The 26,631-nt window shown below is 38.5% G+C and overlaps 1 protein-coding gene across 1 annotated transcript; it reads left to right on the forward strand.

Moving 5' to 3' along the window:
* Positions 1 to 8,265: 8,265 nt before the first annotated feature.
* LOC309707555 (tubby-related protein 3-like) lies at positions 8,266 to 20,315 on the forward strand. The gene is made up of 13 exons (XM_082534949.1): positions 8,266 to 8,428; positions 10,955 to 11,087; positions 11,191 to 11,295; positions 11,429 to 11,557; positions 14,003 to 14,122; positions 14,264 to 14,398; positions 14,472 to 14,554; positions 14,674 to 14,838; positions 15,012 to 15,124; positions 15,228 to 15,336; positions 15,430 to 15,528; positions 17,182 to 17,353; positions 18,400 to 20,315. The coding sequence occupies exons 1-13, from the start codon at positions 8,414 to 8,416 to the stop codon at positions 18,531 to 18,533; spliced, it is 1,512 nt and encodes a 503-aa protein (XP_082391075.1). The 5' UTR covers positions 8,266 to 8,413; the 3' UTR covers positions 18,534 to 20,315.
* The last annotated feature ends 6,316 nt before the right edge of the window (positions 20,316 to 26,631 follow it).

The following is a 26,631-nucleotide window of genomic DNA, read 5'->3' on the forward strand; positions in this document are numbered from 1 at the left end:
GGAAGTTTTCCTCGGTCTATAACTGCAGGCCATGTTCCTGTCATGCTATACATACTTCTGAGTTAAGAACAGCTTCACATATGAATCTTTATATACACATACAGTGACATTCTCATGAGACCTGGGTTAAAAAGAAATCTTAGCAAATACTCTTTAATGTCATATTTTTGTCAACATTGGCTCCTTAGTATCAGTACAGTGAGTGTTTGCAAGTGTAAATGATCACATGGCTGTGTTTTTAAAGTAGAGCTTTTACTAGCAATAGTAGGAAACTACTGTTATATGATCTGTCCTCTTTCTGACTTAGATACAGATATTAGCAAAATTGCTAATATAGTGGTGAACCATCTCTCATGGCTTTTGCTCGTAACTTTGTTGATTTCAAGACTGTGTAAAACGGCTGATGTCTAAAGAGTGAGACGTGGTGTTTATAGCCCAAAATTATTTTTTTCTTTAACAGGAAGAGCTGAAGTGTGTATGTGGCACGACTTGATAAAAAAGCAACACCAAAAGAGAGACTTTGATCCTGGTAACTACAAAGTAACTCCAATTACGGGGAGGAGAGAAGCACAAATAGCAGAGGATATGGCTTTCCAAACAACATGTCATCAAGCAGCAAAGCAAGTTCATTTGAGGAGAACTTGGGGGGAGGAGGGAATAAGTTCATTTTCTTTCTCGTTCTCTCTCTCTCCCTTTCTGCCCATCCTCCCTGCGTTCCTCCCACTCCTTTTTTTCTTCATTCAGCCTTTCTGTACAGTATGCAATAATAGTGTTGCACACACTCAACACAAACTTAAGAGCTGACTCGACTGTATGCAAACAAAGCAGCACATGCCAAAATGTTTACAAAGTCAATTCGCATAAGTCTAATTCATGCAAGAGTGTAATTTGTCTAAAAAATGAATTTTCCTGTAGATTTACTAACTTAAACTATTAACGCTGCTTTCAATAGCTTTTAAGATTGAAAACAAACACTAATAAACCAGAGAGGCTTGATGTGAAACATAGTGCTGTAATCCTTAATACAAGCCCCTTCATGTATTGTACAGTGCTTGCAACAGATGGATCTGGTTCATACTGGTTTTCAAACAGGCCTGTCAAACAGCAGTATTCAAGAAAACTACATTAATAATCTAGTTTCACTGTATGATTGAAACCACAGGATGCTTTTTCATTTTCGCAGTAATAGATGTTTAACAGCAGATACAGTGCAGCGGGGGGATTTTTTGATGTTGCAGAATTCGTGCATCTATGCAGCAGTCCTGCAACACAAACACCAAAGTTCTTAGAAAAAAGCACCAACTGCCTTTTTATTACAGAGAATTTCCTGTTTGAAACGTGGGGCTAATAATCACTTTTTTTTTTCCAAGGGCAAAGTTTGTTCAAACTACTGCAGTTACAATGTCTTTAGGCTACGACTTGCTGTAAAATATGCCAGAATTTTTATTTCTGCTGCAGGTTTGTGCTTTAAGAGGCAGTAATGTCAGTATTAAAATTTCTTTTTACTTGGTGGCATGTGTTTTTATCAAATAGTGCTACGTAAACAGACTTCTCACATCAGTAAGTTTATACAAAAGCTTTGCTTGCAATGCATTTAGCAGAACAAATAGCATGTGGAACAAAATCCCTTCTCAGTAGCGGTTAAGATTTAGGCTTTGTGTTCGGTGCAAGCGAATTAGACACGTGTACAGTGTGGAAGGTGACAGTAAAGGGAGTGTAAAAGTGCAGACATGAATAAAGGGAGGCTTGAATACAAAGAGGAACATCAAGGCCTAAACAGAAAGATAATCAAAAATGAGAAATACCTGAGGGTTTGTTTTTGTTTTTTTGTCAAGATCAGGATAGCGTTCACCAACAAACAATAAGGCGGTGGTGCAGACGAAAAATAAAGGCGGCTTAGAAAAGAGTCAAGAATACATTTCCACATCCCTCTCTTTTGCTTGCAAGACTAGGGAAAGGCTGAGTAGTGTACCAGCAAGCAACCCCACTCGAACAGGGGCTGGGGCTTGAGAGCAGTTTTTGGGCCATGCCCTCCTCTCTCCCTGCCCACTTTTGCCTTACTGCCAAGAGAGAGAGACAGTAGGAGAAAGGGAGCTCGGCAAACAAATCACATAGTCACTAAATTTTACTTACATGGTTCCACAATATATACAAACTTCATGTGGCTTAGAATTGAAGTTCCCCACACTAAATGGGAAAAGCCATATGAAGCAAAGATTATGTGTCATCAAATAGACATCTCACTTTACTGTAGGATTTGCAGCTGGGAGGGGATAAGAAATGCAGAGAAAAAGACAGAGATGTAAGCTTGGGCAAAGAAATCAGAAGTGAGTACTTACATGCTGTGTTGTAACAAAGCCAAAAGGTTTGACAGATTTATCTACAGTTGGGAAAGACTTCAGTATTCCTGTAGCATTTCAGAGCAAATGAGTTAAAGGCTTCTCTTGGAGCTGAGCATTAAAGGCTTTTGTCAGCAGTTGGCATCATTCCCAGGTAGTACATGCCTCCCATTTTCATCGTCGCTCAGGACGTCTTTAGTTGTTCTGCACCTGCCTGTGTCTTTAGTCAGATTTTGAGCAAAGCAGCAAAGGCAGAGTTCGCCTTTCAGACTTTGGTGTAGTTTTGTTGTAGCTGAGAGTGGAAGGCCCTGTTTACTGTCAACATAGCGAAATAAATGAGTGGCCTCGGGTGTTTACCACAATACAACCTGAAGTAACAAACTGTGTCATCGAGCTATGAAGCAAAAACAAAGGCAACAGTGCAGCCAATCTGTGAAAATAAACAGATTCAAAATAATGTTGCACACGGAGCTTCACCGAGAAATGAAAATCACTTTGATAATCCCATATTCCAGTCTTGAATAGAGCGTACAGGTTTAATGTTCGAGGGTGTCCCTGCCAAGAATGCCACAGACAATGCATCTTTCCTCAGGCAACATCCAAGACAGCTTCCTGAGTGACGTCACTGAGTCTTCATTTTTCTTTTATTCATTTCTTACACATACTTTGAAGCCTTTCTCTTCCAATGCAGTCTTCGATCCAGAACATTTCTGTTGATAATCTTGAAGACTATATACATTGTCAAAGAAAGAAAGCGTGGCTCTTTGCTTTTTTTATATCTCGACAGGGTGAGGAAGACGTAGGAGCTGCAAACTCCTTGCACAGATCTTACTCTGTGTCTTTCCCGTTCTGCTCACGAGCTTGTAAAAGTTTCAGCTGCAAAGATTTGGGCCAGCCTCCGCTGGCACCATTTCAAAAGAGCACTGCCTGTTTCAGAAGAACAGCGAGGACAAATCTGTGAGGAGAGCGCTGTCTTTTTGCACTCTCTCCCACCACCCACACTCTCTTGGGGGCTCAGGGCAGTGACCGCTCTCAGGACTTTTACTCTGCTCTCAGGGTAATGTCAGCTCATGCCAGCTCAATCCTTAAGGCAGCAGTACATCTGTTAGAGATCCACGGTGGTTTGAATCGCTCAAGCAAGCCTGGTCTCTATCACAGACACCCAGAGAATAGGAAATGCAAGCTACAGCACTCTTTCCTGGATACTTTGTCCTACTTTTCAGATGTGTGTCAAGCTCTCACGAGGCTCAGCACTCCTTGTGTTACAGTTCGCACAAGATCCTGGCTGCTCTGCCTTTTTCTTTTTTTCTTTTCTGCTCCAAGTGGCCCCGGGATTCTCGTCTGACCCTCCACGTTGCTGCCTTCTTAAGAATTTATAGCACTCCAACTGTGCTTTTTATGCAACTTTTACACAGATTGGCATTAAAGAATAATGAACTCAGTGACAGGAAGTGCAAAAAAAATTAGGTTTATGTTTTTACTGATGCAGTAATTTAGCCTGAGTAGTGATTTTCTTATAGTCTAAGAGTAAGCTCTGGGTCTCAAGGGGTTTTAGTTGTTATTCTAATACTTTTTTGAGTAGTGGGCAGTACTGTGCTATAAAATCTAAATAAAGAATAAACTGTTTTTTTGCTTTTTGACCACACCTCGAGTTTGTGTCAAATTTCTAGATTCTGAATTCTTCCCTGCTATATTGCAACATTGTATTACTTTTGCTATCTATACTCAAGAAACACTATGACCCTTCACGCAGCTATTTACAAGTATCACATATGAGAAGCACACTCACCTATGCATATATGTGTATCTTTGTGTTTATTGTATATTTTTACAGGTTTAGTTGGTGCCAATGTGTAAGGACTCTCTTCACTGGGACTCTACCCTTGTTTACATTTGTCATCACCTAGTCACCTACAATCTAAGTCAACCTTTAACCTTTTTCAAGAGTGTTATGGCTAGGTAGTTTCAGTTAATACACTCAATGCTATACAGCCTTTAGTTGACCTGCTATTATCCAGCTTGGAGGATTTTATAAACAAGAATGAGCTACTAGCGAGGCTTCTGAGAGAGCCAGTGTTTCTAATTTGTTCCTTCATTGATTTGGCAATTTTTTATGTTTGTGCCTTAGCAAACTTTGGTTTTCAGCATGTTTTTTAATCTTCCCATCAATTTAATCCTTGGAAAAGCTCAATTATGAAAATAGAAAGATATTTTATTGTTTCACCCTTTACTAAAATCAATATATCAGTGGCATAAATGAAGAGGTTTGTTCATTTAGGTGTGTCTGTTTGTCCATGTTGGACTCAAGTGGCCTGTATTATAGCTGAACACAGTATGGTATCCATGGATTTGTACCCAGCCATCTCTACACTCACTACAAATCCTAAAAGAGGTTTGGGATTGTTTAGCTTTTTCTCTTGCATTAGCAATATGTCAAGATTTCCACTAACAACTCTGTTTACAGGGTTTTTTCCTGGCATCAAATGGGCCTTCAGTGGGGTGATCATGGTGTACAGCTAAAACAATGAGTCTGTCTCATTATTTGTCCGGAATCCATGCATTTTAAAAAATGATTTCTGAACATTATAAATAAAAATCTAAACAGAAAAGCAACATTTTAAAATGATTTAACTTTTCAGCCTCAGTTCTTAAAATTAGTGCTTAGATGGGGTACTATTGTAACAGTCAATGTCAGCAAGTATACATTCACTGAAGCAGTTTAAATGTTTCGTTGAGATTTTCCTTGACTTTTAGGTGACGAAATGATGAGGACTTTCCCACACGCGAGGAGTAGAAGAAGAACTAAGCAAGAAGAGCTCGGTAAATCAGAATATAAATATGATACCATAAAGACCTTAAAATGAATGCAGTTATTGTGTTATGTCTGTACGTGAATTGTGCTTGTATGCTTGAGAGGTTTGATCTTTGTACAATCCAAGCTGCTATTTTTGTTCCTGAATAACATATTTCCATTTATAATGAATGGAAAAGACCTCCTGCCATTGTCTTCTTTGCTATCCTTCCACCTTCCTCAGACAGTCTTCCCTTTGAGGATAAACTCATGTAAACCAGATTTCCCTGTTTCGTCTTCATTGTTTGTGCTTCCTGCAATATGGGCCTTCTCTGAGTTGATTCACTCGGTTTTAGAGTGCCACCGGGTTCACGTCCTTACCAGCATGCTGTTTCAGCACTAAACCCATGGGTGAACTAAAATACCACGATCATGCCCCCTCCTCAGGTCCAAGGTCAAGCTATATGTATTTCAACATATATCTTCTTTGCTTAGTGTTTGCACAACTGCTTTGAATGGCCTCCATTTCACCATAACAAAGATTAATGTGTTTTCATTTCATTCAGGCTTGTTGTTACAGTTGTTGGCATAGTAAGAGCTGCTTTTACAGCCGCTCTGGTGTAGTCTGTGACACTGCTTCTCATTGCTTTGACGATGTTTACTATCTTCCTCGTGGTGATAAAAATAAAAATAAAATGGGCTGGAGACACACTGTATGGTGAGAGACACACTGTATGGTGAGAAACACGCCGTGGTTTCTGTCTCTTTAAGATCGTGATGGCTTCTCTGCTGCTCCCTTAAGGTCACTCGCCCTCCTTAGGCCGCCTGCCAGCTGCCATGTTACTGTCAAGCATTTGCAGAAATGCCAGCAAGGCCATTAGTCCAGAGCGTTTTCAGCAGTCAGCAGTCTGGACAGTGTGAGCTGCACAGTGATGCAGAAAAACAAAGAGTCTGGCCCATATAAAACTACAAAACACAGTGCTTTTCCGTCTTTGTTTCCTATTACTTGTTATTGTTCACTTCTGCTTTGATTTATTTCCTCCCATTCCCTCTGTGAGCACTCAGGCTACAGCCGCATGGGACACGATGATGAAGAAAACCTCCTTTTTAACTGTGAATGTGACAGCTTGTGATTCAAGCCGTCATTTTTAAAATATGTCGAGATGAATCAAATTACAGTTTCTCCATGTTCCCTCTGGTGTCTCCCAGCTGCTTCATGCATTGTTTTCTGTCTCTTGGGGTACAGCAGCATCTGGTGGTCAGCTGAGGAAATGACACTTTGTTTTTGATAGTGACACTAATTTTTAATCTCTATTTTTAAATGAAAGCAGGAAGGAAATCGCAGGGCTTGTGGTTATAACCAGATCTCTAGATTCAGTAGTCTTTTTGTAATGCAGTGTGACTGTGCGGCTACACCTACCTGAATTAAGACTGCACATTTTTGTTTGTTCTGAATCTCTTTAAATTTCCATCTTCCATGTTTCTCCACAGAGTTGATGCTAAAAATCAAAACAAAATGTGCACAGATGGTGAATAGCTGATTATAGTAATCCCAGTTGAACAGTCATGGCATCATGTTTGTCTGCAAGTTCATGGGGGGACCTGTTGCTTGATGAAAATCCTCTTACAACTTGTATCACATGACTACTTTGTGGGCTTCACTGTTTATATGGAGGCTTGTGAGTAGATGAGACACCCTTGCCTAAGAACCACACACCTACTAAAGAATTGTATGTCTATAAATGAGTACATTTTGGTTGTAATACATATAAATATGTACAAGTAGGTTTAAAATCACACGATTTTTGCTGGATGTCTTACAATTCATGCCACAAACACATCATGAAAGAGGCCTGGATGAATGGCAAGTACAGTATGTAAACATTCCATGCAGCACTTTAGAGCTTTTGATAGTCCTTACCATGCAAGCATTTTTCATCTTTTTTTTCCTTTTCTCCTCATGCCATCAGGTTTATGGATGAAGAATGGTTATTACTGCGCTACCACACTCAGTTTCCAATGATACAGGCCAAGTAGCGCTAAACCAATAAGAAGGGAAAGCTTTATGTGCTGCTATCGGGTGGACCTACTTAGGCCCAGTGACCTGTTAATCTAATATATCCACCATTGCATTTGCAGGCTATAGCAAGAGTAAGAGTTTGACTGCTTTATAAATTGTTTCTTTACTACTTTATTAATTGTTTTTGTAAAACTGTCATGGACTGAATGATTCTTCTTAATGCTTCTCAAGCTTCTTCCTTGAAATGAAACAAAATATCTTTGGGTCTTGGACTTTTGGATTTTTATTGGGATTAACAATTAACTCATCAAAAAAATAAATAAATAAAAACATCACTAATTGTCAGCTTTGTTGACATTTCACATATTTAGAAGTAATTGGTTCCGAAATCCGAATCAGAGAAACTTTATTAATCCCAGAGGGTAATTGAGTTGTCATAGCAGCAAATATACAACAAACAGTATGACAGATAAATATTAAGATAGATAGATAAATATAGAGATATAGGCATAAATATGAATATACATATAAATATAAAATGGCAAGTATGTGTGCAAATATGTAGTGGTGTACAAAAGTGACAGAGTGCATTGATGTGTGATTAATTGTGTTCCACATGTGTGGATCTGACCCAAGTGGATGAATTAAAGAGTCTGATAGCAACGGGAAGGAACGACCTACTGTAATGTTCCCTCAGATAGCGAGATTGAAGAAGCCTGTTGCTGAAACTGCTCTTCAGATTGTCCAGTGTGTTATGGAGGGGGTGGGATTCATTGTCCGTGATTGCCAACAGTCTTGCCAGCATACTGTCACTAATCATCTCCTCCAGGGTGACGAGCTTTATGCCAACAACAGACTCGGCCTTCCTGATGCGTTTGTTTAGTCTGTTTGCTTTGATGCCTGCACCCCAGCACGCCACAGCAAAGAAGGTGGTGCTCGCAACAACAGACTGATAAAACATATAGAGCAGCCACTGGCATGAAAACCTTGAAAAGAAAATTTTCATGTAGTTTTCTGAATGGTTGAAACGCGTGACAAACAACTCTTCTCCCTCCTCCCGAGCCTTTCTTGGTTTCTCCCGTTGACGTGTTCCTGCAGAGCAGATGGCTTTACACATAAATCCTATTAACAACTTTCTGCTGATGGAGATGCAGTGAGCACAGGGTTTTCTCTCTCTGTCATCATCTCCCCTGAGAGGTCTGCTTTTTTATTATCTAAGCCATAAAAAGAAGCGGTGGGAGAGCTGAATTTGGAGGCCACGTCATGTCTGCAGAGAAGGTAAAAGGTTGAACTTAGGTTTTTGTAGATTTTCTTTAAAAAAATATTTTAAATAAGATTACTTTTCTCTGGACTTTAAGCTTCTCAGGGATGAAATGTGCCAATATTTGGGAAGTGGACCACACAAGTTACTTTTATAAGAGTAACTTAACACTTCACATGACGTTATTTATCGATATACTGCAAAGTTTAAAGTTGTACAGGTGAATTTCTCATATTTCTGTTTGTTGTGGAGAGGACACATATTCGGAAGCATGCTTCAGGGATTGAAATCAGTCAGTAATCCAGACGTTCAAGCAAACTGGAATGCTGCTATGGTGGATGTCTGAACCAAATGCAACTGCAAAAGCATTGTCTTAATTCTTACTTTACTTTTATTTCTATATTCATTTATTTATGTATTGTCCTGGATTTTTTGGCAAATCTTGCACCATCAGTAAAATTTGTTAATTTGACTCAGTAACATTATATTTGAGAACAATACAGTTGCATATTGTGTAGTTGTACAACTGACCAAAATTAACTACACTTGTGACTGTTGTTGGTGAAGTCTAAACTTACAAAATGAGCATCAATAATCATAAGTGCTATACCAATAGACATATATAATAAACAAATGTGGTAATGTGGCTAAAGTGTCCAGTGACATTTGATAACTTTAATGCAACAATTCATCACAATACAGCAAATGTCAAATCTGCTGCCATAACGCTGAGATGCGGATTTCCTGTGGACGCAAATAGGCCTGCATTTAATAGGATTACTTTTCCCGTCTCCGGTAGTAGCGATCACACTGACCTCGTTGTCTGTGACTTTAGATGGTGACATATTGTTCCTGTCACTTAGCACAAAAGTTTAGTCCTGAGACTCAAAATATGTATGAGATGTTTGGTAAAATAAAACACTTTTAATTTAATATCACTGATGTAGGCTGTGTGTATTTTACTGAAAAAATATCAAAGCTAATCTCATTGCTTAGATGATTTTTTTTTTTTTTTAATAAATAGATATTTCAGAAAGGACTATTTATGGCATTGGACATATCTTCAGTTGAATGGGATTCATGTTTTCAAAATGTTAATACTATGTATAAAGAAACAGGCAGTAGATTTATTCAACTTAAGATAATCCATAGGTGGTATCGAACACCGCAACAATTGTATAAATGGAACCTGGCCTCTACGGACGAATGTTGGAGATGTGATGGTCAAAATGCTTCGATTTTACATATCTTATGGAGCTGTTCGGCACTTCGGGATTGGTGGGGAAATATAATGGAGGTCATTTTCAGTGTTTTAAAAAGGAGATTTGGTATCTCACCAAAACTGTCCATACTTGGTATAACCACAGATTTTTCTGATGGAGATTTTTCCAGTTATACAAAAAGATGGATTATTTTGGCTCTTACTACGGCCAAACAGGTCCTGCTAAGACATTGGCGGAAAAAGAACCCCCCTCCATATGAAGAGTGGCTAAAGACAATGGCTAAGTTGGCGTCTTACGAAAAAGTGACTTATGGTTTATTAGACAAATTGCATCAATATGATTGTATTTGGTCCCCCTTTACAAGCTGGCTTTCTGTAACTTGAAGAACAGAGGAGTAATGACAGAGTGGTGGTGTGGGGATTGGTGTGCGAAGAAAGAATAGGATAACTTCCCTTTGTTTTGTTTTTTGTTTTGTTTTGTTTTTTGTTGTTTTGTTTTGTTTGTTTGCTTTTTAAACTATTTATTTATGTAGTTTATGTAGAGCCCCCTTGGCTTAAACTTGTATACACTTTAGGAAGAGGTTTGTGTTATAGATGATAAAGAAGGAAAAGCCAAAGAAGAAGAGTTATAAATAACTGCATTTAAGATGCACAAAACAAATGTACTTTATATTTCAGAATCAGAATTGAGTATAAAATACTTTCTCGTAATTTACGATCCCATTTTAGCTCTCACGTTTTCATCAGGGAATCGCAGCAGGCATGACTTCATCACAAAGCAGTGCAGTGGGTGTTTTCTCCAGGGCTTGAAGGCCTTGGCAGGTTTCATAAAACTGTTGCAAAACCTGTTTCTCCTTTTCTTGTGTTTCTTATGAAACGGTCTCATCAAGAATAGAAACAGATTGTTCAGTTCTAGACGAGACAGCCTTACATGCATCACATCATTATTACCTCATGCCCTGTTTCTCCATTAACTTCCTTTAAACAGTCTTTATGCTGATTTACAAATCAAAAGCTAAACTTATCAGGCAGATTTGACAGGAGCTACCAGTGCAAAATAAACAACTTTCATTTCATTTGAATCATTTAGAATAGAAAAAATAATGATACCACTTCTGTTCATCTTTTTATTGTCTTTCTTCCCACTGCTTTCCTCACATCTGAATTTGTGATGGTGAGTTGGTACTTATAACAGTCTTGCTAGTTTGACTAAATCTTTCACTGCATTTTATGTCTTACCATTTTAATTTAGCTCAGTTGTAGTAAGGGCTCTATGAGTATTACCAATAATCTTTTTTGTGTGCTTAAAGAAAATCTATAGAAACCAAAAAAGAAGAAAGAAGAGGCCAATGGTACAACAGAAGCCAAGCTGAATGGAATTGAGACCAAGCCCAAAAAAGATAAGACAAAGAAGCATGAAGATGTAGCCAAAGAGGACAGTTCTGCCATTCAGAGTGAGGAGATAAAAACAACTTTTACTCTCTCATTTTTCTCTTTACATCTCCATTGTAGTCTAACGAAAGCAGTTACATATCTTTTTCCTTATCAACATTATAGATGGGAAGAAAGTGAAGAAAAAGAAGCTAGAAAAAGACAAAGAGGAACCAGAAAAGGAAAGACAGACTAAAAAGAAAGCAAAAAGTGCTCCAAAAAAGAAAAAAGGTAAGTCAGCAATGACTGTAATATTGAGTTTTCACTGGGATGTGTTAAAGCTGGGGTGTGTTTCCTATACAATGACACTTTAAGTAACTCCCACAAAAATACGCCATGAGTGCACTGATTTCCATTACTATAGATTCAGACTCAGATGATGACGATGAAGAGGACGGTGAAGATACTCCGAAAAAGAAAACTAAGAAAAAAACAACCAAGGATAGTTCTCCACCTGCAAGTTCCACCCGAGAGAAGAAAACTAAAACTAAAGGTATGACGATGAGGAGAAGAAAGCTGTTGTCTAAAGGGCGTTAATGGTGTGCTCTAAACAGAAGTTATATGACCAGATTGTAATTAAGAGGATTAGATGATGTTATTGTGTAATGGCGTGTGAGCCATTTAGTGGAAACACTTCCTTACTTGGCTGTGTTGTCACATAATAATGAAGTAAGTGGTTTTCCTCTAAGTAATTAACTGTGGAAAATGTAATTAATTATTGCAGCATGATGTTACACACCAGCATGTTTTTGAAGTAAGTGAATAAAACATTCTGAATAAATAAACAGAATAATTAATCGGAAAACTGAATCAGTGAAATAATCCAAACAGAACTGAATTTTTGATGTGAAGCCATGTTTTCTAAGAGATATTTTCTTTATTCCATCCCATCATCACTTTCAGGTGTTGCTAGAATGTGGATATTTTTAGTCCTGCTAACAGCATGGCTTTAGCAGTGTGAGTCATTCAGTAGGTCTGTCCACAACTTTTATCCAGATTGAACAAACTACTTAATCTACTGTGGATTCCCAGATAATGTGTCCAAGTGAACCTTAAGTTTGACATTCTTGTGGTTTTATGTTGTGGCATCACCATATAAAATTGCACTTGTTGCAATAGTATTGAGTGCTTGAACAGAAGGCAGCTTGACATCTTTTCAGTTCATTGCGATGTTTTAGCTCTTCAAGACGCTTCAGTTCTCAAAAAACTCCCAGGTATTTAACCCCCAGTGATGGCCTCTTGGAGGTGATCCTAATGGTGACTGACCCACTGTTAATCATGTGAGTCATCATGATGTGAGCCAAGATATGAAAAAAGGCGTGGGTCATTGCCATCATCGGGGTCAAGGTGTGAAACCTTGCACCACATTGTCTCACCCCATCATCATGAGAGCTTTTGTGGTTTCTTGAGGCAAGGTGTAAGTGGGGCTTGAAACATCTGGGAAGGGATCACAAGATTACGTTGGAGCTGATAGTTGGTGTTGTATGGTAGAATGTGAGGTTTTTGTTCTTGTAGGCTTCCTCAGTTATTTTAGAACTGACACTGCAGGCTGACACTGTGAACATGTTAAGGTGTAAACATGAATACTTTACTCAGGGCGCTTATAACCTTCTCCCACCAGTCTTTGCTTCTGTTCCCTTCATCTATTTGCTCAGTGAATCTGAGCATAAGATATTTGGAAATGATGTTGCTATAATTATTCCCAAAGCGCTCTAACTCACCTGTTTGTCAAGAATTTTGCAGTGAGCTGGTTTTAGCAGGACTCATTCTTTGATTGCAGAAATGAACTATTGGCTCAAATCTCTGCATGAGATACAGTATTTATAATAGAAGATTGGCCACACAATTACTTATGTGATCAATCTCAAAATGCTCTCCAAAGCATTTTGTCACCTTTCACCTACCTCATTTTGTTTTTTCTGCTTGCAGCTTTAATAGTTTTGTTCTGGTTGTCCTGTTGTCAGCTTTCCTTGACAGCTCTAAAACTCACTGTGCACTCTTGCTCAGTCACAAACAACAGGAACAGTGAAAATAGTGGAGATTTAAAAAGAAAAAAACAACAACCAGATATTATCCTCAAGATACAGTAGACCGTTAAAAGAGAGTAAATATTAGGTAACTGTAAACTTAACTCTTAAGTGAATGCTAATGTTACTCTGTAATTTACTTGGCAGGGAGTTAGAAAGGTTTTTACCAGTGTAGCAGTGCATACCACGGATGTTTAACTATGTTTTTTTAATCCCCAAAGTTCAACACTGCCAAAAACATTCAGGGAGGACTAACAACTTTTAGCAGTCTAAACGGGAGTAAGTCTAAATGGGAGGGCATGTTGGGACAAATTCGTCATTGTGGAAAACGTTTTAAGAGGAAGCACTGAGAGTGTTACAAGTGTAATCGAGGTTCTGAGAATTTGCTCCACAGATTTGAGCAAGGAATTTGTTCAGATCCTTCACTTCACTTTGATGTCCTCCCAGTTATACACTCCTTGTTTTAGCAGCTTGAATCCTAAAAAGGTAAACAAACTGAGGGCTAAAATATGTCGTCTGCGTCCCAGTTTGCTTCATCAGCTTTTCCTTAACTCTGAAAATTAATAAAAGGTACTACTATAATGGAAACTTAACATCTAAATTCGGGTGGATCCAAGCTGAGCCCTAGTCACTCTCACATTCGCATGCTGTCCGAATCTGGGTCAAGATGGCATGCTCCAAGTTAGTTCTGTTGCTACACATCTGTTTCACACATAAATCTTTGTTGACTTAACTGATAACAGTTTGCATTTTTTGGAACTCACACCATAGTGTTCACTAAGATTACTCTCTATACTCTACAAGTGAATTTACATTTTGTTACATTTCTCAGTGTGTGCTTCCAATTCTTCAGGCTATCACATTTAAGAATAGACAACATTTCTATTAAACTATATACTTTTTTTCCTTAGATGACAAAGATTCTGATGGAAAAGAAAAAAAATCCAAGTCAAAGGAAAAAGACAAGAAGAAGGAACCAGCTTCAATGTTCCAGATAAATGAAGACAAAAACTCAAAAAGCAAAAAGAAAGGTGATTGCATTTTTTAAACTGACGAACTGTAAAATTCTGTCTTTGTTTACTTTACCAAATGCTTTGCCGCATAGCATCCATCTTGATGCTTGATGTTAAAATGACAAAAATTGAGACACTTTACACTTGTTTACTGAACAGCGGCCAAATCGGAAAGTGATGACAGTGAAGAAGAAACAAAGTCAACCAGATCAAAGAAAAAATCCAACTCCGGCTCTGCATCGATGTTTCAAACATCAGCAGATAAGGACAAAGACAAGAAGACAAAGAAAAAAGGCAAGTTTATTACTAAAGCTTTCCTCTGTTGTATTCACAGACAAGCGTATAACATCTCTGTTGTTTTTTTCAGCAAAGGCAGACGAAAGCAATGATTCTGAATCAGAAAAAGAAGAAAAAACAAAGAAGAAGAAGGGCAAAGGGAAGAAGAAAAAAGTATCTGACTTCAAACAAATCAACCACAACATTTTAGTCACTTAATGTCATATTACACTTCAACTTTCACTCAGAGTGGACCATGTTTTAAAATGTTCTTATCTATTCTTCTTTATCAGGAGCGCTCTCCCTCACCTGAAATTGAATTTGACAACTTGGAGAAGTTTGTAATGGAGCCAGCTCCGCAGGGTGTGACTGTGAAATGCAGAGTGACTCGGGATCAGAGAGGGATGGATAAGAGCCTCTACCCTTTGTATTACCTTCATCTAGACAATGAAAAAAAGGTCAGTATCATGTTTTAAAAAGTTGCAAAATGCAGACCAAAATTGTAAACACAGTACAACAGCACGTTCAGTAGTTCTCCTTTCATTTATTAATTTTAATTACTGTTATCATGGACAGTTGTCATTTGTCGGTGTCTTGTCCCCCCCCCCCTTTTTTCTTTCTTTCTTTGTAGACGTTTCTACTGGCTGGACGGAAGAGAAAGAAAAGTACAACTTCAAATTACCTCATCTCCATCGATGCCACAGATTTATCAAGAGGAGGCGAGAATTTTGTGGGAAAGCTGAGGTAAAAGGATTTTTGTTTAAATTGCAAAGCAGGTAAACAAACTGTCACGTATAAAGTATTAATTAGGTGCATTTTAACTGAATGTGTTTTATACATTGCCCAGGTCAAATTTAATGGGGACTAAGTTCACTGTGTTTGACAACGCTGTGAATCCTGAAAAAGCTCTTCCAGACATGTCTAATGCTCGGCAAGAGTTAGCAGGCATCATCTATGTAAGTCATTTTACTGCAGAACGTTTAACTACAGTACATTGTATGAATAATAAGAACTGTATTTGATTTTGTTTTGGTTATTTCTGACAACAGGAAACCAATGTCTTGGGAATAAAAGGACCCAGAAGGATGACTGTCATCATTCCAGGAATGAGCAAAGACAACGAGCGAGTACCCCTCCGACCAAGAAATGTAAATTCATTGTAAATGCAATCATATAAAACACCAGTTCAATGAGGGCAAAAGATAAAGGCCTATATGAAAATTCAATATGAATTGACTAGTCATAGTTTTTGTTTTGTTTTTGAAATGAAAAGTAAATTCACTCCTTGCTTAAATCTGATATTATAGTCACACAATCTTAAGTCACACAATCCTGGAGAGTAAGTGGAGGCCTGAGGAATGGAAAAGTGTACTGGTACTGATTTTTAAGAGTTATGGTGATGTGCAAAGCTGCAGTATGTACAGAAGGAATAAAGCTGATTAACCATACCACGAGGATATGGGAAAGAGTTGTTCAAGCTAGATTAAGTAGGGAGTTGATAATAACTGAGCAGCAAATATGGTTTTATATTATGAAAGAGCACAACAGATGCAATATTTGCTTTGAGAGTGTTGATCGTGAAGTGAAGTCCAGGAGTTTTACTGTGTTTTTGTTGATCTAGATATGATAAGTTGCCAAGAGAATAGTGGTGCAACGGATCACGGTTGATCCGTAATCCGAACCGATCGCACTCCACGGTTCGGGACGCACGTGATCCGAAGATTCAAAAAAGAAGGAAAAAAGTATGTGTATGGTGCGCGTAGTCAGTCTGTCAAGTGATAGTTATGGCCAGCGCTGGTGGTCCAAGTGGAGGAGTAGAGGAGTTTGCTGCATTTAAGCAGCCATTTGCTCCCCAATCTGACCGGGCTAAAGCTATTACAAAAGCTACTGGGGTGTTTAGCTGCAGACGGGAGGTCGTATTCCCTTGTGCAAAACAAGGGGTTTAAACTATGATGAACGTGCTTGAGCCACGCTATGATATCTCGTTGCGTGTCCACTTCAGTGACAAGATTGTACCAAGGCATGTATGAGCAGGAAAAGTTTAAAGTTATGGCTGAACTGTCCCAGGCATCTTCTGTTGCCCAACTACAAATGGGTGGACCTCCAGGTCAACGGAAAGCCCTGTACTGCCCTATACTGCACCTTAATTTGTTTTTATATAATTTCGTGGAATGAGTCTTGAGCTGAATGTTTTTAATAGGCAAACAATTTTGTCTTTTTTTCTTTTTTTGCTGATCCAAAAATTGATCCGATCTGTGACTTAAAACCGTGATCCGAGCCGAACCGTGAGATTTTGGATCCATTGCACCACTACAAGAGAAGAACTGTGACATTGCATGAGGAAGGCAGAAGTGGTAGAGAATTATGTGAGGGTAGTGCAGATGGATTCAAGGTGTCTGTGGACTATGATATTTACAGAGGCCATTGTGATTTGTAGTGAGGGAGCAGATAGAAGAGAGTTTGGAGAGGTGGAGGTGTGCTGCGGAGAGAAGAGGAATGAGACAGAGAGAGCTTACTACGTGTTCTAACTCTGCACTCTTGTGCAGTCAAGCGTAACACCCAACAACTAAGATTCGTTTTGTTTCTAAAGAATGCAGATAAATAACTGTAATTTGTCATCTTAATCATTAGAATAATAATGTGCTTTACTATTTTTCTGCTTTCAAGCAAAAACAATAAATTTGAATATTCACAAATGACTTGTTAAGCCTTGTCTATAGCATTAAGAGCAACACAAGGCCAGTGGGAATGAACTATTTGATGTTGACGTTTACCACTTATGTTTTGTTAATTCTTTGCAGGAATGCGATGGCTTGCTGATAAGATTCCAAAACAGAAGGATGGAAAATCTGATCGAGCTTCACAACAAGACGCCTGTGTGGAACGAAGAGACGGCATCTCATGTGCTAAACTTCAATGGCAGGGTCACCCAAGCCTCCATCAAGAACTTCCAGATCGTCCACAACAAAGATCGTGAGTGGCTTTTGCTTGTCCACAACTACTATATGTTAAATAGTTGGGCAAAGAAATGAAAAGCAGTTTACTGGCAATGCATAAAACAACAGAAAGATCTACACAACCTAAATGAGTATCTAGGTATTACTGCTGACAATGTCCATCTCCCAATAACCACAGTATATCCTGCAACCAGCAGAATAATGTGCCATGCCACAAAATTCAAATCATCTGAGAAATTATCCCCTGAAGAATACAGTGAGTTCAGTGTACTGAAATTGCCTGCACAGTCCCCAGATCTCAATCCACCAGAGCACCTTCGGGATGTGGTGGAACATGAGATTTGCATCATGGATGTGCAGCCGGCTGCATTATGTTATGTCAATATGAAATAAAATCTCTCAAATAAAATCGTAGTTAACCTAACCCCATGCATGTGTTTGGACTGTGGGAAGGTGCTGGAGGAACTGGATTGAACCCATGCACGCACGGCGAGAACATGTTAAGGTGTGCACTGGGGGCAATATTGTTAACCACTGCATTGCTGTGCTGCCCCACAAGGAATTAGGCAGTTTTTAAGCCAACAGCAGGCCTAACCTGGTACTAGCAAACTGTACCTAATAAAGTGGCCAGTTAAATTATGTCTCATAAGACAGACATTGGTCAGTGATTATTTTATTTCTGCCTGTACAACCCTTAGATACAATTTTAAAAAATGATTTCTTCTGAAATTTAGAACTGCAGTTTTTCATATTTGAAATTTCTTATTTATGCCAAATGTTTTGTTTGTTTGTTTGTTTGTTTGTTTGTTTTAAAATCCCAAGTCAATTATGAAGTTTATATGCTGAACTTGCTTCACAGTCTTTAGACTGACCAAGCAGTTTATGCAGAATAAACGAATATGGGGATTCAGCTTGAATATTTTATTACTTCTAAGTATGTACATTGCCATGATCCATCTTATTAACTCCCTGCCTGCCTACTTACGTACCTACCTACCGAAACACTACCTATTTATTTATTAAGATAATTGCTCCATTAATGAATTCTTTTTCTTTTTCCAGTGGACTACATTGTGATGCAATTTGGACGAATAGCTGATGACATTTTCACACTGGATTACAACTACCCGCTGTGCGCTGTGCAGGCCTTTGCCATCGCACTTTCCAGCTTTGATGGCAAAATCGCTTGTGAATAACACACAAGTCTTCAGTTGTGGACTCACACTTAAACCAGCATGCAACAAACCCATATTCACATCAGATCAACCCAGCGTCTTTGGACTCGCTTACACTTCCTGTGATAGGTGTCGATAACAGCAATGGTTCCTCAAATGTGACAATACCTGCTGTTGTGCTGCTGTTATCCGTGTGAGTGCCCCCAGGTGTAAGACACAAAATTGTTGTCATGTTATCGTCTGATCTTGCATGACATGGTGCAGAAGAATCCTCTGTTTTTGATTCTCAGTATTTCACTGCAATCATCTGAACTTCTGGGAACTACAGAAAGACACACCATTGGGAGTCCAGTGACTGGAGAGCTATGTTTCAGGGAGATAATTGTACACCTCATTTATGAAGGTGTTTGAAGACTACTAACATCATTAAAGGATGTTAAACCGTGAATTACGGTAATTTTTTTGCTTTGTTGTGCTTTGAGGTATTGTGTTGCTGTATAGCGCCAATTTTTTGTGTCAAATGTGACCGCAGAAACACCAAATTACAATAAAAATGTTTCTCTTTAGGGCAAAATGAAAATTATACTTTGTGACAGTAATCATCTGCACAAAAGACACACTTTTATTTTAAGTTTATTCAATTTTATTTAGTGACTGTGAAACCGTTTTGTGTATCTGTATACATTAATATACACATAGGTGTGAAAATCTTTTTTCTAGGCATGTACGTTACGTTTCTCCAAATATATATGTTTCTAGATAACTGGCTCTAATGTGAACTCCTGTAGGTTTTTGTATGTTGTCTTTTTTAATTTCTTTATATTCATAAACATTGCCTTCGCTGCAGGCTTATGGGAATAATTCAAATGAATTAAATTTCCTTGTTAACTAAATCGCTTTGAAGTCAGCTTGTATAAATGTATGTTTTTGTCATGTTTTTGTTGTTGTCATTTTTTATCTTTTCTTGTCGCCCTGATTCACAGTAATATAGTAAATTTAGAGTGCTACTGACTGTTTGCAGATGGTCAGTACCACTCAGTACCACCACAGAATTACAAGACTTGCAGGTTACCCCAATCCTTCTTCCAACCCTACAAATGGTGTTTTAATGGGTGTTTTTAAAATAAAAAAAATCTGTTAGAACAGATATTTATAAAATATGTTTTATAGTTCTATCTTCTCATGCGAGAGAGCGCTTGGCAGATATTTAGTCACATTCCAGTTTCCAGTTTTACAAACACCCACGATTTTCTTCAGTTGCCTGTATGTTGAGAGGAGCTTCACTCAGCATGGAAAAACCTGTTTGAACCGAGGGCCTCCAGAGTAAGTGAGAGGTGTGTATTCTGCCTGAACCTGCTCAGGCAGTTGTCCAGACTCGCAAATTAAATGAAGCCTAAAACTGGCAGCTCCTCTGGAGAGATGCTGTAAGGTGAGTTCTTCCTACCCCATTGTTTTTTTTCTGTAATGTGAGCAATAGTTAAACAACTGCCAACATTATTGTAGTCATGCTGATACATTTGTACTCTTAGACACAATGTGTGAAAATGACTGTACACTACTGTCTTATATGTGTGTGGTGTATAAACGTTCATAATCTAAAAATGTTGCAACCATGTTATTGACCAACAGAAGGAGCTGTTGCTGGATGGAAAGGTGTGAGTGTAAGCTTATAAGATTTACAGTGATACACACATGGTTACTAGTTAAACCCTCTTTCCAGTAAATAAGCGATAATACGAGGGAGAGCAATATTCATAGTTTCTATGGGAATTTAGTGTAATATGAGCATTTACAGCGTATATTTGTATAATTGCATGACAAATGTATTATTATTTGTATAGATAGACTAAAATGTGAAAGTAAAACTACAACAAAGACTGTTACAGATTACACTCACTAATTGGCTATATACTTGAGGTAATTATACAATAAATGCCAAGAAAATACTATATAATATAATATTAATATAATATAAAATATTCCATTACTAGTAAAGGTCCAGCTTTCATTTTTGTGTCTCTCTGTCAATAACATTTAAGCAGTAGTAATGCTCCTTCTGATTCTCATTCTCATTTATGGGAGCTTTAAATTACTCTCTGTGAGTTATGCAGGTTTGGCTGCATTAATGTCAACATCTGTTAGGGGAAATTAAAGTAACAAAATTCTAGGGGGGAAAAGAAAACTGTTTTCCTCACATGAAAGTTGTCTAAGAGAAGGATTTGCATTTAAACTGTTGAGAATAATCAAAACCTTAGACTGGATGACATATTCTAAATAATATTAGACAATATTTTAGTACTTTTTTTAATATAGTAGTTTTTTTTTTTGCATATACTAAAATCTAAGAAAATTATAAGAAGAAAGAGGAAGATGTCAAATGGTTGAATGACAATAAAGCTGAGTCTGTTATCTATTTCTAACTAAAGCTTTTCATAATACATCATTTGTATATTTGTAGTATTTCTCCATTATTAAGTACCAAACATCAAGCTGAGGTTTCTGTTCTTTAGATTTGAAGAAAATTAAATATCAACATAACCAGACGCACAGAGTAAACCATTGAATGTGTGCTGTTTGTTCTGTGTGACATTGAGATGGCATCATTTTTCTATTGAGTGTGTAGGGGACCATAACATTTTCTTTTTCTCTGTCTTACTGTAAAATTAAGACTAAAATTAAGTTCCGAAGCAACATGAAGGTGACTCCATCATTTAGTAGTGAACATATTCGCCTTACATGCAAAAGATTCCTGCTTTTAGAATGAGAGAAGACATAAACCCAGCCTTAGGGGGTCACGAGCCCAGGTAATCATTTATGTGCCAGAAGGGGCATCCAATGTGAAATCTGTGCCAAATCAGATATGCATATCCATCGCTTGTGGTCGCCTCTTGGGGATGAGCCAGCAGGTGAAAATACCTCCAACATATAAATCCAATTTATTCAGTAGTGATTAGTAGTGATGTAATTTGTTGTGATCTTCTCTGTTCTGTTTATATTTATATACTATACCATATTATCTCATCTTTTTATCACTAATATTTTGGATAGGATAATATTGCCACATGTAACTAACTGCACAATTTTCCATTTTAAACCCTATATATTATTATTTAGAAAATTTTAAAAATTGCATTAAGGTTTTGAAACATTAAATATTCCATGTTTCTTTAAAGTTATCTACAGTAATAAAACATAATAATAATAATGTTTTAGAAAGATTCATTTAAAGACTGTTCCAGTGTTTTTATATAAAGCCACGGAGTCTTTTATGTAAATGCCCTTTATATATTTCCTACCTTTGACATATTTCTGCGAGTGTATGTACTGCCAGACTGGTTTTTCGGACAAGAGTTTCCAATCAGCGTTCAGGGATTTTGTGGGCGGGGCCTGCGGTGAAGTCACTACCCCCCCCCCCCCCCCCTCCAAAACCTTGTTGATTGACGCGCACCAATGGCTCCTCCTTGAAAGTCTTTTTTTTCCCTCCCCCTTCGTTTTCCAGTGTAGTGCGTTGATTTCATACCAAAGTCATACTTAACATTCCACTTATACTGTCAAACCTCTGAGAAATATTAAGGAAAACAACAGCGCGCCAAAATATAACAAAGTTACTGAATTGATCAGTTTCCCCCACTGAGGAGAATAAGCTGACTGCAAGAATAAAAAGGTAAGTCTTCCACAAATGTTCCCTCTTTCTGTCCACAGCCTTTTTTCTGGGGAGTTTTTTCATGCCGCTTGTCTCGGTGAAGTTTTCAGATCATTGTCATTTTTTACATTTTTCCGCGGAGCTCCCTGCGTTGGGAGGGAAGAAAACATTTGCAGTTTGATACTCTATTGTGTTTGACTTTCCCAGTGTGCATGGATATCTTTGACAGCCTATGTGCAATCATATTTCCACCGGTAGCCCGCTCATTGGCACATACTTTTACCTAAAAGAAAAAAAAAGAAAAGAAAAAGGTTTTCTCGTTTGACAGAAGGAAATGGGAAAAACATGTTTGTTTTCTGTCCCGGACAGTTCATACCTGGATCCAACTCTTCCAGCCTTGCTCCTCAAGAAGAATCCAACAGTTTTACAGACAAGCACGGAGAGAGACGATTTGGACGAAAACGTTTTAGAGGAATACACAACATCAGCGTGATTTGGACCTCTGCATCACTAAGGTAAGACAGCTTCTTGATTAGGAAGCGAGGTTAAATAAATTCTGGAGGTCTTGTTGATGCTTCCTACATGGAATTACAAATACAGAGTAGTTTTCTTGATAACGCCTAAACAAACCAAGATTATCTCATATAAAAGTGTGTGTGTGTCAGCTCAGCTACGTCTGCTTTCGCTTTAGCTCTTGCCGGGCGGACTGTGAACAACATTGCAGTATGTTAATACATTTTTAAGACTAAATTTAAATCAAGCATTTTTTTCATCAAAACACTCACAAATTAATATGAATGATTTTTAAATGGTTTGCAATGAATCAAAGTTTTAGATTAGAAAACCAAAGCTTTTTTTTTCACTCACATCTGGAATTACACCTTAAATCTAAATTTATTTAAGTACATGCATATAGAGGTGTACAAGACTATGCAGTGTAAACCACAGAATAAAAGTTGTTATAGAAAGTAACTATCTGTCTATCTATGTAGTTCTTTGTTCTTGACTTTTTCAAACGTGGCATGTGATGATACACTGCAAAGTCCTTCTAAGTACATAATTCATAGGTGAAGATTTGAGATGCATGGATACGTAGCGAGCTAATTGTATAATTATATGAGTGCCACCTCAGGCTACACCTGCTATACAACTGTGTGTGGTTAGTAGAGACCTAGGCGAAAATAATATGTGTCCGTTTTGACAGAGCCAAACGTTGGCACCTCCTTTATCCTAAGTTTGCGCGGTCATATGAACTGCACAGTTAAATCACTGACAGTCAACACGTTTGACTCAACGGCAGAATGCGGTCTGTCAGGTTGGTCGCTGTTAGCAGAATAACCTGTTAACGTCTGTTACTGTTTCCTCTCCAACATTTCCTAAAATTCAAGGCAGAAGGAAAGCCTTTCTCTTTTTTTTTTCTTTCACATCATTGTCTTTCATAAACACAGTTGTAAATTAAAGTATGACATTGATTTGGTGTAGCCCTTTAAGCCCGCTCTAAAGCCTTTTAAAGCAGAAGGATAATCGGCTATCAAATAGGGTGTCTCTTTTCTTGCTGTCACGTTAGGTCATGGTTGAGAAGCCAGATCTCCAGTTTGGGGCCTGCTTAAGACCTACATGTGGAAATGTTCTGAAATGAAACACCAACATGAAGAACCAAACAATGTGCCCTTGGTAAATGAGACACGCCAAGATGCCTAATAATAGATTTTGATGCTGATGGGTAAATCTGGAGAGGATTAAGCATTCTGCTGTTCCGTCAGATTCTCTTTCATTGTTTTCATGCAGCCTGAATACATCAGGCCTCCCACTGTACAATGTGGTCTTTTTTTTTCCTTGAACATACTTTATATTTCTTAGCAATTGCGGATTCAGCATTTACACTTTGTACTTGTGTAGGAGTTAAATTAAGGGAAAGTTTTATAGCTTTACCATGTCACGGAGGTCAATTAGATTACTTGTGGTAGTATCCCCTAAAAGTGTCTGTTTTCTCTCCTTTTTTCATCCCCAGCTGTGTTCCTTCGGGCTGTTTATTAGAGGGAAGAGTTAATGAGCATGTGTTCTCTTCATTAGGGTAACAAATCAATCCCCTTATGTTTTTGATTTTTCTTTTTAAATATGCTTAATCAGAAACTGTAGCTACTATAGGTATTTCAAATTATTTGTGGTGTAGGGCTAATTCCAGTGGTGAAGTGCATCCTGTGTTTGCGCTGCAGAGAGTTTACTTTGGATGCAGGTCTGTTGACCGTTTGTCAGTAGCAGTTTCACCCGTTTGTGTCAAACCCACAGAAGACCAGCTAATGAGCTTTTGCCCATTTGTGCAGACATTGGTCGCTTTTTAGCACCAGTTTCAGAAGTTCTCGTCCAAATGGTGGACACTTTTGCCTCTGTCAACCCAGACCTGAACAAATACCACTTATGTCTGTGCGGTGAGGACGCAAAGAGAAAAGCCTGCAGCTCTCAGCAGAAAGGCATTAATGATGATCTGGATTACAATATGCAGTTTGACACTGTCAGCTAGTAACGGCTGGACTGAGCTACTTGTTGGAGTCATAGAGCCAAAAAAGAAAGTGTCAAAATAGAATTCACTTTGAAAGTCCTCAGTAATGCAATTTATCAACATTTTATTCACATTAATTCACTGCACATGTTTACATATCCTCCAAACCATGAGGTTTGAACAGATAAGCTTTCTGGCCTCCTCTTCAGACCACTGAGGGGAGGAGCTGGGGAGTGGCTGAGAACAGAATACTCTTTGTGTCAGATGTCCCCAAGTTGCTAAAGGTTTTAGTTGTTCTTCCTCTGGCAACCAAGAGTTAGCAATGTTCCACATTTCTTTACTCGAAAGAAGAAGTACTCAGAAAGAAATGTTATTTGTGACAATGTCTGTCTCCTCTCCAGCCTCCATTATAAATAACAGGAGGCTTACTCCTGCACTGCTTCATAAAGTGTGTGTGTGTGTGTGTGTGTGTGTGTGTGTGTGTGTGTGTGTGTGTGTGTGTGTGTGTGTGTGTGTGTGTGTGTGGCCTGTGTCGCACTGGTGCTCCAGTGACCCAAGGGCACTCATGTGAAACTCCTTTAATCCCTCTGCTCAGTGTTTTGGGTTGGGGGATGATCTCCCTCTGCAGCACAGTTCATTTTAGTTGCTCCTAATATAAAACATCACAGGTGTAGTCGTTTTTAGGCTGATTAAACTTTTGTCTTCAACAGAAGAACAAGTTTAACCTTTGGGTGTGCTTTTTATGTAAGATTGGAGTTTTTTTTCCCCTTGTGATACAGCTCGTATACAGCTCTGATCACAGCCGTGGCTGCTTTTAAATGCCTTGTGCCACGATTTATACGGTTGCATGAATTATTGGCTGGTGCATTCTGCTGCAAAGTTATGCATGTCTTAAAGGTTTCACAGATTATGGCTTTAAACCGCTCCTCTCACCACAAAATGACCAATTCAGGCTAGAATGGCTTCTCTGCTACGTTCCCCAGAAAATTTCCGATTAAAATGCTGATTCAGGCTGTAAAGAAGAAAAAAAAAAAGCTCTCTGGCTTTCTGGCCCTGCTTTGTGTTAGTCTTTCCCTTTTCAGCTGGATTAGGCTTAAATCTCTGAACGTGTCACAGTTCAAGGTAGACCAAATAGCCAGCAGCATCCAGTGTTAAAATAGAACAACAAATGAATGAATCGGGCCTTATGTTCATGCTGTGCCTTGACGTGTGATACTCATTTATCCGCCTTAGACTCTGTGACTCATAGGAAACCAGCCACCTCTTTTTGCCTCCATGCAGCATGTTAGTCGGTTTCCATGCTATGTGAAATGATTAAAAGAAAGCAATAAATAATAGTCATTTCTCTTCATTTTCATGGTGTAAATAATCGAGGAATGTGTGCCAGACACTTCCAGCTCAGATCGCTTTCTTTTCTGCGTGCAAGACGTTATTCTGAGCCTTATTTTTTTCCTCGGGCAGGCAGCTGGTATCAAACTGCAAATGTCTGACTTGACAGAGTGTGCATGTGGTACGTGTGTGTTCATGTGTTTGTCTTAGCTTTTCCCTCTGCCTTTCTTTCTGTCTCTTGCCGTGTGAGCTGTTGGCCGTCCAGCCCTCCTCTCACTCTCAGCTCTGATTGTTTCCTGAGTGCCTTGCCAGATAGGAAGTAGGAGGAAGTTATTGGAGGAGCTGGAGAGAATTTATTAGGGCCAAACACAGACACAGAAGGGAGAGGGGAAGGTGGTGACTGATTTTTTTTTTTTTTTCATTTTTTTTTGGAAGATGGGCTCGTGCTTTCATGAGTCTTAAAAAGGCAGTGGTGCCTTCAGCAAACGCAGAGAGCACACAGCTTGACACTTGTGCCAGCTCATCACCTTAGATTTATCTCCTAAATGAAGGCGCTGCAGTTAAACTTGTGCATATGTGTGTTCTGTGTAAGGAGGAATAAGGCCATGTTTCTAGCTCTTGTCAGAGAGCAGCTTTCCTGGCCCGGA

Source organism: Aulonocara stuartgranti (assembly GCF_965226115.1).
Source record: "Aulonocara stuartgranti genome assembly, chromosome: 5".
NCBI lineage: Eukaryota > Metazoa > Chordata > Actinopteri > Cichliformes > Cichlidae > Aulonocara > Aulonocara stuartgranti.

Bases quoted from the DNA above. Each gene is read 5' to 3' on its own strand.
- LOC309707555 (XM_082534949.1), top strand. The intron at 11,296-11,428 runs GTAAGTCAGCAA...CCATTACTATAG, and splicing joins TGCTCCAAAAAAGAAAAAAG to ATTCAGACTCAGATGATGAC. The intron at 15,125-15,227 runs GTAAAAGGATTT...TACATTGCCCAG, and splicing joins AATTTTGTGGGAAAGCTGAG to GTCAAATTTAATGGGGACTA.